The sequence below is a fragment of the Phaenicophaeus curvirostris genome, chromosome 13, assembly GCF_032191515.1.
Source record: "Phaenicophaeus curvirostris isolate KB17595 chromosome 13, BPBGC_Pcur_1.0, whole genome shotgun sequence".
NCBI lineage: Eukaryota > Metazoa > Chordata > Aves > Cuculiformes > Cuculidae > Phaenicophaeus > Phaenicophaeus curvirostris.
In genome coordinates, this window is record NC_091404.1 from 19,378,326 (window position 1) to 19,393,244 (window position 14,919).

The 14,919-nt window shown below is 38.3% G+C and overlaps 1 protein-coding gene across 1 annotated transcript in view; it reads right to left on the reverse strand.

Annotated features, from left to right (window-relative positions):
* LOC138726109 (connector enhancer of kinase suppressor of ras 2-like) overlaps positions 1-14,919 on the reverse strand; it is a 162,393-nt gene that overhangs the window by 93,610 nt on the left and 53,864 nt on the right. Inside the window, exon 2 of the mRNA XM_069867549.1 lies at positions 4,391-4,554. Coding sequence (XP_069723650.1) covers positions 4,391-4,554 — 164 coding nt within the window. The remainder of the gene's footprint in view (positions 1-4,390; positions 4,555-14,919) is intronic.

The window sequence follows — 14,919 nt, forward strand, 5'->3', positions numbered from 1 at the left end:
GAGGAAAATAAGAATCTGACGTACTGAATGACTTGTTAAAAATGAAACTTGATTGCATATCAGGTAAAGGAAGAAAAAATACTTCCCAAAATACTCACAGTATTGACAATTCAGAAAGTGTATGGGCAGAAAGAAGGATGAAGTGGATCTCAAGAGAGATCATTGTAGGTATGGCCAGTAAAAAGTAGCATTAATTTAAGTAAAGCTTGAATACTTTTAATTCAGAGGAGGCAACCTTATCAATAGATAGAGACATCCATGAAAAACCGGCTGCTTCATCTGCAGCGCAGCGTACTTCAAAATAAATCATTGCAAATTGCTTTCCATCTGTCCAACAAAATGCTATTACTGTTGTAATTTTGATAAAGAGATGCCCAATAAAGAAATACGTTAGAAAAAAAGCATGTTTGTTTGGTAGCTGTGTCCCAGTAGTAAGTGTGCAAGCAAATTAAACTCACTCCAGTTGTTATAAACATGTTGACCCACAGGTGACTATTCTGCCTTCCAGCAGAAAAACCTCTCATGCTTGAGTTGCCAGCTTTTGCAGTAACTGCAAAGAGAAATTTTCTAATCTTTATTTCTCCTTGAATGCTATCACAGCACAGTGCCTAATTTCACTAGCTGAATGCCTATGAATTAACAGCACTTTTAATTACTTTCGATACAATCTATATTTGAGCATGCTTTTCATTTTATGTTCATTTTTCTTCCATTCATTATCAAAGCCTTTCTTCCCACTAGAGTGTTTATATTTTAATTTGTGCAGGCTTTAACAACATACTGACTCCAATACTGTCCTAATTAAATTTACTTGCATAGGTTTGAACGCAACCCATGTTGACCTCAAGTACTCCTTTTTCTTCTTTCCAATATATTTTACTGTCTATCAAAGAATTATTTTCCCCAGGCTCTACTTCTTCAGAGTCAGCCTTTGTGCACCAACTCCTCCGATATATGCCCAGATCAGTTTTTTCAGCTTTAATAAAATTACAGCCCAAATCCTAAGTGGCCTGCACCTTTTATTCCATACATGTTATTTAGGTCACTTCAAACAGAAAATTGCAGAGCAGCTTCTGACCATACAGGTAAGAAAGGACTTTGATTCTTAAGATAGGATTTTCCCGCCTTGAGCCATCATTCCCAATTTTCTTCATAATTAAAACACTACTCAAAAATGTCTTTCTAGAATGGTCAAAGAATTGAAGCTGAAAGTATGGCTCACCTATGACTTTCCATTTCATAGCACATAAATTCAACCGTGAACAATCCCAAGAAAGTGCCAGTGCTTTCCTTCCTCAACTTAAAGCTACTCTTACCTTTTGCACTTCAATTTCACCCTTTCAAAACCCAGATTATTCTAACATTTTAAATTATTTAATTTTCAAGGTAAAATACAGGTACTTCTATATCACCACATCACCACTTCTGTTACGCACAGGTGTATCGCATATTTCTCTTTTCCCCAGTTTCTTGCATCTCCTTCTTCCCTACTGTGGGTCATCTTCTTCCAGAGTAGAACAATTTCTAGCTAGGATTCTCATACTCAATGCCTCAGTAAAGAAAGCTTTGAATTCAATCTTTCAAAAGGGAAATGATGATTTGTGATTGTACATATTAGTAATGCCTCTTCTGATTTTATTAAAAACATGACCAATATTAACAAAGATAGAATGTTAGGGTTTTGTTTTTCATGTACATTTGTGAAGAGTGCATGTAAAATCATATCAAGGGCAAACGCATGAGAGAAAACCCTCCCTGCCTTTAATAATTTGCATTTGAGTGTGTGTGTTTTAATAGATGGTTTCAGACAGGGAAGGAAAAACAAGAGGTTCTTCCTTTATTTTTTGTTCTTTCTTGCGTCTAGAATCCTAATTATAGGCCAGGATTTGGGTGTGTGCATGCTGTGTGACTGTTTGCATTACTACAACAGAAGCAAGAGCTCTGCTTTTCGATGTGTAACCCCAACCTCCTCCCCACGCCCCCCAGAAGCCGCGGGCTAGTCCCACACCCTGAGGGAGCACATATGGAAAAGACGGCATCGCAACATCCACTCTCAGTGCGAGAGTTTGAGCTAAGACAGTAAAATTTCTGCTGGTTTCATAAAAGCAACATCGCTGTCTCGCAGCTAAACTCGTGACCAACGTGCAGCTGAGTTCCTGCTGCACCACTGAGCCCAAGCTTACCTGAGAGATTTCCTACAGTACATTGGAGACGCTTGTTTAAAGCATTACACAACCCAGCTCGCTAAGATGGAGCGGAACAGCTTGCTAATACTGCCTGGAAGAAATAGGTCATGGAACTTGGACACTGCCAATTGCCAAACAGAAATCGATTAAGAAATCCATGTGCAGAAAAAAATAATAATAAAAAAAATAAAAATCAATGCTCATTGACGTGGCCCAGTGAGTGGATGATAAGCAGAGTATAAAGTAGCACTGACATAAATTGATATCAACAGGAATGCAGCTGTCTGTGATCCAGATAGGAATAAAACAGAGTGCGTAGCATTGCGGATGCTCTGCCAGCGTGGGACTGTGAACACATCCCACGTTGAATGGGGCAAATGGAGGGAGGGGGAGAGAACAAGCTATGGTTCCTCAGTTCCTCCTGTTACTACCCATCCACCTGTGGAATTTCACACCAGATTATTTGTATTGATGTTTCCCCTCAATTTTTTTCCTAAGAAGCTTTGAAAAAAGTATACGTACATATGAAAATACAAACGCTTAATTTGTATTCTGTGCACCCTGCTCATATACACTAAAGGCAGCATTATATCTCCTACTATTCAATTATTGTCATTATTTAAAAGAATTAAGAGAAATTCTTGATTATTTTTACATCGATTAAAATTCTTATAAATTATCACAGACTAAAAATAGATATTATACGTCGCCTTGTAAAACTTGTGACCTCTGCTCAGTAAGAAGCTGCAAGAACTGAAGAATGTGTTGTGCACAGCAGCAAGGCAGAAATGTCAGAAGCAAGAGAATACCCTCAAGAGCGGAGCCGCAGGCAGCAGAGCCTCACTCAGCAGAAAGCACACGGAATGGGCAGGAAGATAAAAAAAGCAGGCATTTTAGAGAGAGAGCGAGAAAGGGAGGGCAAGGGCTTAAAGGCAGGAGACCAAAGAAATGATAGTGGGACCTGGAAAATCCCCGTCCTGCTTAAAAAGAAAAACTAAGGTCATGAGATGGCACAGTAAGAGAAGAGCTGCACTATTGACCAGCAGTAGGGCCAGCATTTAAGAGCTACTGTGTCTTTGTTTAAAAAAAGAACAAATAATAAGAAAAAGAAGCCAGCAAGGGTCCTCCTAATGGGCACACTTGACACAAGGGTGTTCTTTTTCCAGAGGAAACTTGGTTTCTGACTGGTGTCAGGGGATAGCACTGAATCATTCTTTAGATAACGTAATATGACTTCGTGGGGCATTTAGGTTCCTTTTATGACAAAAACAGTGTTTCAGAGAAAAAAACCCTTTTGACTAGGATTTTAAATGCTTCCAAAATACATAGGCCTGTTGTGTCATGCAGTATGGACCAGTTATAGGTACGGCTGCATCAAAGCCAAATGCATTTCTCCGATTTCATGCGTGTGGTACTTGTTACCATTTGCAAGAGTAGAGCTCAAGGTGCACCATCTATATTTTGTGACCAGAGGTACGTGCAAGAAGCATGCATATATATATATATATATGAAGTACCTTTTATTTTATATATACATATATATAATAAAAGGTACTTCATACTACCTCTTTCTCATAGGAGTTAAATAACAGGGAAAAAAAAGAATTTTCCAAAATCAAATACTTTGTTAAGAGGCTGATTGAATTACTAACCCATTATGTGAAAAAGCAGTGTTCTTCCAAATACAGATGCTTACAGGTTGCTAAAAAAACCCAACTTTAAATTGACATGTGTGTCTGTACTTTACACAGTCAACTTTATCATTCCAATCTTGTCTCAAAACTAATTTTAAACAATCTTCCAGTCTAATTAGCATTACCTTCTGGCTCCTTAGTACCATTCCTTTGAATGCTGGCATGGTTAAAATACTCAGGTCTACTTGGTTTAGTAGAGTGTGGCAAATGTCAGTGAAATATGAGGGCATATGGCATATAATTACAAAACCATATGGATGCCAGTAGTGATAGTCAACACTATTTGAATTCAAGACCAAGAAACTTAGACAAAGAGCAATAAAAGACCATCACACGTAATCATAAAATAGATATATCGTTTCTTTGCAGCTGAGAGAAGCCCTTACATGCCTGTCCTTTATTAAAGCAAAGCCACTGTGTCTGCACAGGCATACAGCTGTAAAGTGCTGTGTGCTTAATTTTAGCTTTGGTTTGGAAATATATTATTGAGTGATGCAAGAAACCACTTACCAACGCACATAGCAGATCAACTGCTTCCAGTATCAGTTCCTGGTGGCCAATGCGAGTGACTCCCAGTTCCTCGAGCTCCTGATGAGTGATGTGTAACAGCTGCTCGCCATTGATCTTTTCTCTTTCAAAATTCTTTATGTATTGTTGGAGGCAATCATCAAGGCCTATTAAAAAGAAAAATCAACAATGCATATTCAGAAAACAGAGGCAAACAGAGTTCCGTAACTTGAAAAAAAATAAATTTCTGGGGAATACAAGAAGAATTCTTTGTTTGGATCTATTATGGTAAATGTGCAAAACATTTAGTTAAACTTAAATAGTATAGGGCACCTTACTGAAGAAAACTATACTACTGACATTATTTTCAACATTCTTAAATGCTTTTAAACTAATTTTAGTCCTTCACGGTACGTAGTAGGGGAAAGGGGAAGGACAAAGGAGCACAGAGACTGACGTTACAGAAAACCTTTCTCATATGATGTCATGAAGACCTAAATATATAAGTCTAGCTTGTGATGAGCAAGTAAATCCAAGATCCATAAAAAGTACAGATAGACAGAAATCTTCAAAATAACCAACTTGGGCATTTATGGAAGACAGAGCTATGAAATATCACAGTTCCTGCATGCAGCCTTCTATTAAATACAGTTACCAGTGTGGTTAAATTAAGGAGAAAATGTGTATGCAAGCACTAAGAAAACACAATGCATTTATAAAAAGGAAAGCAATAGGCATAAGAAAAATATTGCTCTCATTTGTCTGTTTAAAAGTTCTCATATATGCAATATAAACAGAAATAAAGGGAAAGTTAATGTTGTCTTAATTTCCTGGATTATTAATTAAGAAAACAGATAATTCTGTCATGTACCTTAGCATCATTTTAAGGAGAAATTTGAGTTATGTTAACATTTTTTGAACCACAAAGGTCCTTTTAAGTAACCGGGAGATGCAGCTCAAAGTTATGGGAGGACTGGGTCAGAATAATCAAACCACCTGCTGGGGAATTGAAACTTCTGGAAACCGAAGTCTTAAAATATGAAGTTTAGAACTACCCTGTAGACAAAAATACTTGATATTGTCCATGTGTTCCTATTATCAGATTTTTAAACAGAGTACCTGAGAAAGAGAGATCTGACCCCTTATCTCTGCTGTGCTGAATATTAAGTCACAAAATTCAGTTGAGACACAGACTGTGATGACACAAGAACTGAATAAAACAGAGCAATGTATTTGTATTCTGCTCCATAAATAGAAGGGGCTATATTGCCATTTCCTTCAATTATCTTATCTTTCAATATTCTTCAACTATTTACTCTGTAAACTGATAGTCCAAAGATAAGTTATAGTGCTCGTTTGTCATTTCCCATCTAACAGGCTCGGCTTTCTAGCATCAGTGGCCACAAATCAGCATTCGTAGTATTCAAAGAGTTAGAAAATACCACATGATCGTGACATCTTATGAAAACTGTGTAGCCAGAGGTATTAAATATGCCTTTGTGCCAGAAAGAATGTATGACAGAAGAACAAAATATGAAATTTGTATTATTCACACTGCTCTGTAATGGCTCCCCAGGGCATCTTTAGAAGGTGTTTACTTAATGGTGCAAACAGTATGGCAGTTGACAACAGAATACAGAAAAACATCGTTAAAGGACCAGGCTGTCTCGGAGCACGACAACATTTCATAAATGCATTCACACAAAAGATATATTTGTCCATTACTCTCTGCTTTTCTGTCTATCCAGGAGCTGGGTATTGCATTCCAGCCTGCCTCTTCTTGCCATGTAAAATTGTGTGTTTGGTAAGCACGAGGTGTTAGGAAGCAAGAATTTAGCTATCAGTAGATTCATTCTTTGTTATCGTGGCTATAATTGGTTTTCGCATGAAAATATCAAAGGTGCAATTAGAAAGGGTACAGAATGAGATTCTTTTGACTCGCCAAAGCCAAACAGAATATTTATTTCCTCAAGCCACTCAGGCCTCATTAGTGCTGTTTATGCAATTTTCTTAATATAATATTTGTTTACAAAGAAGACTTCAACCAGTTGTGATTCATAGCCACAAAGAAGGGGCATTAACTCTGCTTTATATGTAAGCAAATAAAATTAAACCACTATTACCAAGTCACACAGCATCAGTGTCATGCAGTTCTGTTTCTGCATATTCTTGTATTTCTTGGGTACAATTTGTAACAAACTGATATATCCTTCATAGTACAATAAAGTAATTCAAGGAAAAGGGTTAAAAGCGTATGATATATTTTAAAGTTGAGACTTAACATCTATGATGGGAAATTTGCTATATTGTCTATTCCCATTTTTAAGTTAATGAAACCCAACTCCATCCACATGGACTAGGAGAACTTTGGCTCCATATTCAGAGTGTAGAGGAAAACAAGCATCACTGACATCACTTTACTATGATTTTGCAAATAAGGCTCGTAGTAAATTGCCTAAATCAAGGAAATATGAAAAAGAAAGGAGGCAGAAAAAAGGTAGGGAGAAAGAGCCAGTTAGAAAAGAAATATTTTAAAACTAACTGGCTTTTATTTACTGCACTGCATAATTAAGGAAAAAGAGATCATTAATGCAACAAAGCAAAACAATATGTTACAAAAAAAAAAAAATCTCTATAGAGCTACCTAAAATCAGATTTAAGTATTAACTCGGAGCCAACGTTACAAAAGAGATGCTGCATGTTGTGGGCAGCAAGACTCACCAAGATTAAAATGAATCTTCCCATTGATGTCAACAAACATCAGCTTTGTTTTACATTAAAACACAAACACAGTTGCCATGTTATGTAAAGATCTGTCCCTTTCTGTCTGGTATTAGACAGGAATGTTGAAAAAATGCTATAGAACTCTCACAGGTGGGAAACGTGGTGACAACAACTTGGTCAAGCGTGATCCATCACAAAAGGAAAGTAATATCTAAGTTAATTCCTGTAATTTCCAATTTTTCATGTATCTCTCCCTACATTACAATTATTCTCTTCTCATTTTTTAATAGAATTTAATTGATTTTTGTTACTTATTGAAAACTGTTGGTTTTCAATAATCCAGCCTAAAAATTCCTGACCAAATGATGGTTTTCTTCCTATCGCAGCCTTATTCCCAGACGGAAACATTCGGCATCTGGCTGGCACGACAGAAAGCTGGCTGTGAAACGCAGGGTGATGGGGAGGGCAGACAGGAAAGGTCCTTGCCAGCTCTGCTTGTCATAAACACGACTCTCACAAGGTGGTTCTTCTGACAGAAGAGGGTATACAAAACAACACGCTCTGCTGTGAAAATGCAGCGTTGCTCATTCTGCTTTTAGGGTCTGGGATGAAAGAGAAGGAAAACAGCTCATCGGAAATACATTTACCGCTCCGGATTTCAGTTTAGCGCTGGTGCAAGGAAGGGTTGGAGTCTACCCACAGCCAGTTTGGCAAAGAAGTCAAACCCACTTTGATTAAGGATCAAAGATTAAGGATCTTAAGGAGATTAAGGAGAAAATATTTTAGCTTTCCTAATTAAAATAACTTCCAAGGTAAAAAGTAGATAGCAGGATACTAAACCCACAACTGCCCTAAAGCTTACACAACACAGCAAATTTGAGGTTTAAATACAAGTGTCTGTGGAAGCTGGATCTAAAGGACAAAACCTGAAAACTGATGGAATGATTTCAGTTTGTTCAACAGGATTACATAGTGGTCTGCCAAGAGCAAATTAATATTCTCATTAATGTATCTCATTTGACTAATAAAACCTATACAACAATCATACATCTGCTGTTACAGAATGGTGACTTATGGAAAAAAACAATCAATAAATCAAAGCGAAACTGAGAAAAATCAATTTTCAGACTTTGTTGTGCTTGATGTTGGAGGAAATCCATTAAAGTCCTCATGTCTGTCAGTCAAGATCAATGTAAATGGTGACTGTGCATGTTTGTGAGGCCAGGTATCTTGTGTAATACGACCACAGGGCACAACAGGAACACTCCTGAACCAGCATGCGTCTCAGGAGCATGAGCCACCAGGGTCATCGAATAATTCAAAAGAAAATTTGCTTGCACTGAAACTACCTCTGGGTGACAAGGGTAAAATATAAAGGACAGAAACACTGCAAAGAAGGGAACAGAAAAGGTAAAAAAAACCCCGAAACCTTGGGATCTTTGAGAAAGGGCATAGAGAAGACTGCTAACAGAGGTTGGGAACTTTAAGAAAATAAAAAGAAACATATGGTTTGATACCCTGCTGGGTTTTGTAAGTGATCTTGCACGTGACTTTCCAAAGAAATGGAACTGCACCTATCACACCTCACCTGATCCCACCAATGGCTCTTCTTCCTAGGCAAAGCAACTTGAAAGTCCAGAAAATCAGCTATTTTCTATTAGAATGAAAAAGGAAACTCTCATTTTTGTGCTGGAAGTTATCTAATGAATTGGGGAGGGCAGTGCAAACTTCTCCTAATGTCACAACCTTCAGTTTATAGCTGCAGATCTGCTTAAACACAGCCAGTGCTTAACAGCCTCCACAGGCTCAACCAAGTAGTAGTCATTACTGAAAGTGGAAATTCAGGGGGTTGTTTTTTTTAAAAAAAACAAGTGGTATTTTCTATTATATATGCAATATTTGGCAGCTGGGTAGAAAGATCTGGAAGAGACTGACTGGATGGCTAACAGAGAGAAGTAGGTGGAGAAGGCTGCCTCTTCCCAAGTATGATTTTATTGAATACATGCATCAGTTGATGTGTGTACTTGATAAAAAACCCCTTTGATTTATTTTATTTGGCTTAAGCACAGTGGATCTTTTCCAGTTCTTATATAACTTGTAACAATGAAAATCATCAGGGGGTATTTTTTGTCAATGACGTCAAAAGCTCTCTAAGAATTATGCAGTCCAAATAAAGAAAAGACATAATCCTCAGGACCATGTTCATGCTAAGCTGACTCTCAAATGTCACCTATTTGTTCTTAAGCCTCTTCAAGAGAAATAAAAACTGGAGTGCCTGGAGAAACGTATCTTCATACCTCCGCAATTCAGAAAGAAATAAAGGGAATGTGTTTGAAAACACTCTAAACCACTGAACTTGGAGGTTTTCAGACCTAAAATTTCTGAGAGTTTAGAGTCTACCTATAACTAGAGGGTATCATGCACTATTTTGCATCTTTAAGCCTACTTGTTACAAAGCTGATCTGTGGAAATAGAGTAGATTGATCACAAAATTAGATACAAAAACTATATTAAAAAAAAAATCCCAAGTCACAGCACAAATGCAATGTCACACAAAAAGGACAGAATTAAGGTAATTCTGAAAAAAAGCCCACAAACCCAAGCCAAAAAAACCCTCACAAACCCTCAGCTCTGGCATTATCTGAGCTTTAAATGCTTGACTGTGCAAGTATAATGTGTTTAAATGTTGCTTTCCAGATGAGTTTCCTCTGCGTCACCATAATATTCACACAGATACAGATGGATGTTTTAGATGCAAATACAGGCAGGCTTCTGCTACTTGAATTTACAGATCTGTCATCTGCATAAAAAGGAACTAGAGCAGGATGAGCTCTTAGAATGAATCGTTCCCAGGCACTGAGCGACAGCAAAAAAGTTGACTTACATTTTAAGCTTCAACATGGACTGAACTTTCCTGAATGTAAACTCTTCCACTTGGACCTCTGGCTAAGACTGTGCAGGCTCACAAGCTACAACTCTTGCTCCTGTTCTCCTCTCCTTCATTTTCGGCCAGCGTCCCTTTCCACATCACATTCCACTTCCACACTGTCCCCGTTCTTGTATTTTCTATGTGTGGCTTGAGCAGCTTCCTTGCCTCTTCCTCAGCAGGGAAGCAGCGTTAGGAGAGCACGAGCTGGAGCAAGATAGAAACTACCAACCTTAGTTCCTCTTGTCTCTCCAGAACAGGTCAGAGCTTTGCTTGCAACCTCAGATCTCCCTGGCCACAAGCGCCTTTTGTCAAAAGGGACATACCCCTCAAAAACTTTAAGTCTGCTGCAAGTTCCTAAGCATATCCCTAATTTTCCCGTCTAAGGACAAACATCACAGGCACTTCACCAAGAGCGCATTTCTGAGACACAAACCATCCTCCCATATTCTATCCTGTAAGCAAAACCAATGGGAATACTACATCACTGTAGCTCTATAATTTTTAATAATTTTTTTTTAGCTTGGCCAAAGCAAATCTTTCCCATAACAGCAGTGTCTACAACTACAAGTTCTCTTTGGCAGCATTTTTCCAAGATAACTATATTATCAAGATAAAAGCTGTGCTGAAATCATTAATATTTTAAGAGTTCACAGCATCTGAGAAGGTTTTGTGAGGGGATGTGTCAAGAAACATCAATAACAAACGAAGAGAGTGCTGCACTTATAAAAGTTGATCTAATGATGTGCCATCACCCTTAAATTGTCATTCCCATATATGAATTAAACGGCTTAATATAGTTCTGCCTTCATTACCTATGACTGAATAATAGGAAGCGAAGACATTCTAAATTCTTCCTCCCAAACTGACACGTGTTGTTGAGCTGTGATATTGTCATGGAGGTAATAAGTGGCACTTAAGAAGCTAGCTAGAACTACACCTCATCTTAGAGATGTTTCTAGAAGAAAAGTGTCACACTTGGAGAAAATATCACATTCCCAGACAGAAGAGCATGCTCCTTGCTGTCAGATTTCACAACAGCCTTAACCCCGAGATATGACAGTCATGCTGCTACTGATGAATTTCCCATAAACGTGATAAAACACCAAAGTGTCTTTACTAGCTCTCTGTGCTAATAAAAGTTTAAGTCTTTCCTCAGCCTCATTAATTTTCTCCTTGATAAAGATATAACAACAGCCTCTAGCCATTTTTGAAGCAGCACTGAATGGCCTGAAAGTGCTAGCAAGCCTCTAAAAGCCAGCACACTCATACCTCCCATTTATTTATGCTCCCATATCGCACTGTGACTAAGCTGAGAATACTTGGACATTTAATTTGCCTCATTACATTTATTTGAAGAGAAGTGCTTTGGCCAGATGCAAGGCAAGTTCTTCTCCTGCACTGGACTCATGTAACACATTGCTTTACTTTTTCAAGGCAGAGTTTGATGAGAATCTCTTCTGGCAGAAGCGCTGGTTCCAACTTGGAGTTGTACCCTTGTACCTCCTGCTCCCCGCGCTTCGTGTGACTGCGCTGCCGCGTAGCGAATTGGGTCAGAAACTGCTCGGTCTTAACTTCACTCCTTTTTGTTACCAGCTATTTTTAACTGGCACAAATGAGGTGGAATACACCAGTGGATGAAAGAGCAGATGTTTAAGCTGGCACTGCTGCCAACATATGTGCTTTTCAAGCTACACCATAAGAAAGGCACATTTGATAATTCTTTGCTCGTCTCCTCTTTTATTTGCTGAGATGGCAAACGCATGACCACCATCCCAGCATTGTTCAAGACATCCTGAAATACACACCGAAATGTAAAAAACTGTTTAGAATTAGTTTAAAAGACACATAAAATAAATTGCCGAGGCCAAAAATAGATTCATCTTTAGACGAATCTTCAGCTACTGGTTTGATTTATACTCAAGACAAAATGCAGAACCAGCATAATTAAATCCCTGACTCTCTACCCAGTCATGAAAGAGCAAATTTCTCTGCATAAGAACAAATCTGGTGATGACCACACATCTCTAGGATCAGTAATAAGTTAGAAGGAATAATGTCTGCCCTGCATGCATGAGGTGCAGCGTTGTTTAGAAGTGGAGAACTGATGTCTGCTCATATCCCCAGATTGGGAGGTAAAGGCATACGTGATCCAGGGCTCCTGTTCCAGTTCTCCATTTCCAAGGCAGAGTTTTTTGCAGTAATGATTAATCTGATGGCAAAGATGGTAGAGGAAAAAAACCAACACGTAATAAAATCAAAAAAACCCAATTCAAACCAAAACCCACCAATAATAAGGAACCATTCATAGATCACACAATGGTTCGGGTTGGAAGGGACCTTAAAGATCATCTAGTTCCAACCCCCCTGCCACAGGCATCCCACTAGATAAGGCTGCCCAAGGCTGCTAAGACAGAAAGAAAAATCAAGTATCATTTCCCTCACTAGAGCCTAAATCCAATGACAAGGCTTCTTGTCTCCATTTTAAAAAGGTCAGAAAGTCTAATAAGGAATGAACAGCTTTAACCACGTTCTCATATACAAGGACTGATCTTAACAGCAAAAGTACTAGAACAAATAAACATAACTGAAAGCTCCTTTCAGCACCTTCTGAGGATTGGCACTCCCCACAGGAAAGTCTTAATAACAGATTGACCTTCAAAAGCCACAGTTTGATATCATACAAAGCCAAAAAATGTATTACACCACACAAGTCCTTGTACCAGTAATACAGAGATATGCCCCACTTGTCCCTGCCTTGCAAAGAAAGAAAGAGTACGGGAGAGAGATAACAAGTCAGTCTGAGCTTATCAACAGCAAGAACAAGTAACTGGTTGGACTAAAGTCATATAATCGTAAGGCAGACGCCTAAAGTCAGGTGAAATTAATCCTGCCCTAAAAGCAACTCCAATGCACTTGCAATAGGGCTGTACACTAAATTCAGTTCATAATCACACTCAAAGTCATCCATGCAGTATCTTGGATCCTCCAGAACAGAGACCTTCCAGCCAAAACCCGTATAAAGAATCTGACACTTTCTGAGGCGCATATGTCCGGCTGCAAAACATTATCCACAAAGAGAACTTGTAACAGGATAACCAGAAACCCCAGACAAGTGCTAACCTTGCAAAGCTGAGCTGGGATAAAGACAGCTGACTTAGAATAATCAAACAAAAAGCACTACAGATGTTTCAGTGCCAAAATATATTAATTCTAATTCTGATTTCACTGACATTTTTTACTAAAAATTCTAGCTACCAAAAGAACAGTCAAGTCCAGTGCAGAAGTTTATAGTGAAAAGTCCAAACAAATCAGATTTCTGCTCAAAACAATTTCTTCAGCAACTATTGAGGCTAGGACCTAATTCACAAGTAATTGTTTAAACACTTGCAAGATTCAAATCCTAGACAGATAGGTAGGCTTGACCATTCCTCACAGTTACCAAAAACCACTGGGAATCTGCTTTCTGATTGCTGCAACATGTAAAGAGAAGGCTAGGATTTGATTTCTTTCCAGGATATTCAGAAGCTTTTGTGATGGCTCCTGTTGGTCAATGACTTAAAAAATCCTGTGGATCACTTGATCTGGGGTTTCACACGTGCCTCCTGTTCCTTTGATTTCAAGGTAACACCGAGGACACCAGGCACAGAACCCCAGCTCTTGATGACATTGTCCTGTCTACAGATCTGGATGATCTGAAAATTAGGTTCTTTACTTAAGCAGTTTGGAGGACTTAGCTCTAGCAATCCGCGATTAACTCAGTTAGAAGCCAGGGAGCTGTCAGGAATTGTCAATAAGTTCTTATACCAGTAATTCCTATTTTTATTGATTCAAACTGTGCGAAACAAGCAAAACTGGGTGAATGGGAAGAAGTCACAGAATAAAGAGGAATCATATTGTAAATTCTACTGAAGAAAGAAGCTTTTTTTCTTTTCTTCTGTTTACCCATTTTTATTCTACCTCATTATGTTACCCAATGATGCCAGACAAGTTTATTGTAATTGCTGTTGAACAGAATGAGAGGTAGAAATTTTTATTCACTACCACTTTTCATACAGTATCAGATTAAGATAGATTAAGTCTCCAGCTTCAACTACACGATGAAAAATATTACTACATCTTAAATCACTAATATTTTGTGGTTTAATTCTGAATTCAAAATGTTTTGCTATATGACCTGGCCATAGCTTATCCAAGATTAAATATTTCGGTGAAGTAACATGAAACTAGCAAGAATTTTATTGTATCTAAAGAGATGTATAGCCAAGATGACCAAGAAAATATGATTACCACTCAATGTATAAAAAAATTAATCCACCCAGCAAAGCAATAGTTATTGGTAACTCAGTAGAAAAACGTTAAATCAAGTGATTGCAAAATGTTTCACAACCATAGGGTATCCCACACTGATGTTTAATATATCACTATTCAATATGCTTGAGATGATAACATCTTTCAGATGGCAGCATGCAAGAAAGGGCCGTAGGTCAGTACCAGCACCTGAGGTTCAAATTCCTTTGACAGGGAAGCACCAGGCTGAAAGCACCACACAGCTCCACCCAGCCCTGAGCAGCTACAGAGCCCACTGCTGCCAGAGAACATGGGAGAACTGAAATATAACTCTCAAATCAATCCCTGTTATTTTCTAGTTCTTCCTAAGAAAACAGTTGAAGCCGTTTTCTCAAGACATCAGACAAGGAGTAAGAGATATGTAACAGTGATGTGCCAGTAAAAGAAGCTGTCCATAAAACCTCTTATTTGGAGCTGCTGCTGAAAAGGTAAACGTATTAACTCACTAACAACACAGCCCCAACCACCCCGAGCGATGCACTGTATTAAGGGGAAATTAATTCCCTGTCAGCAGAAGTAGCACAATACGAAA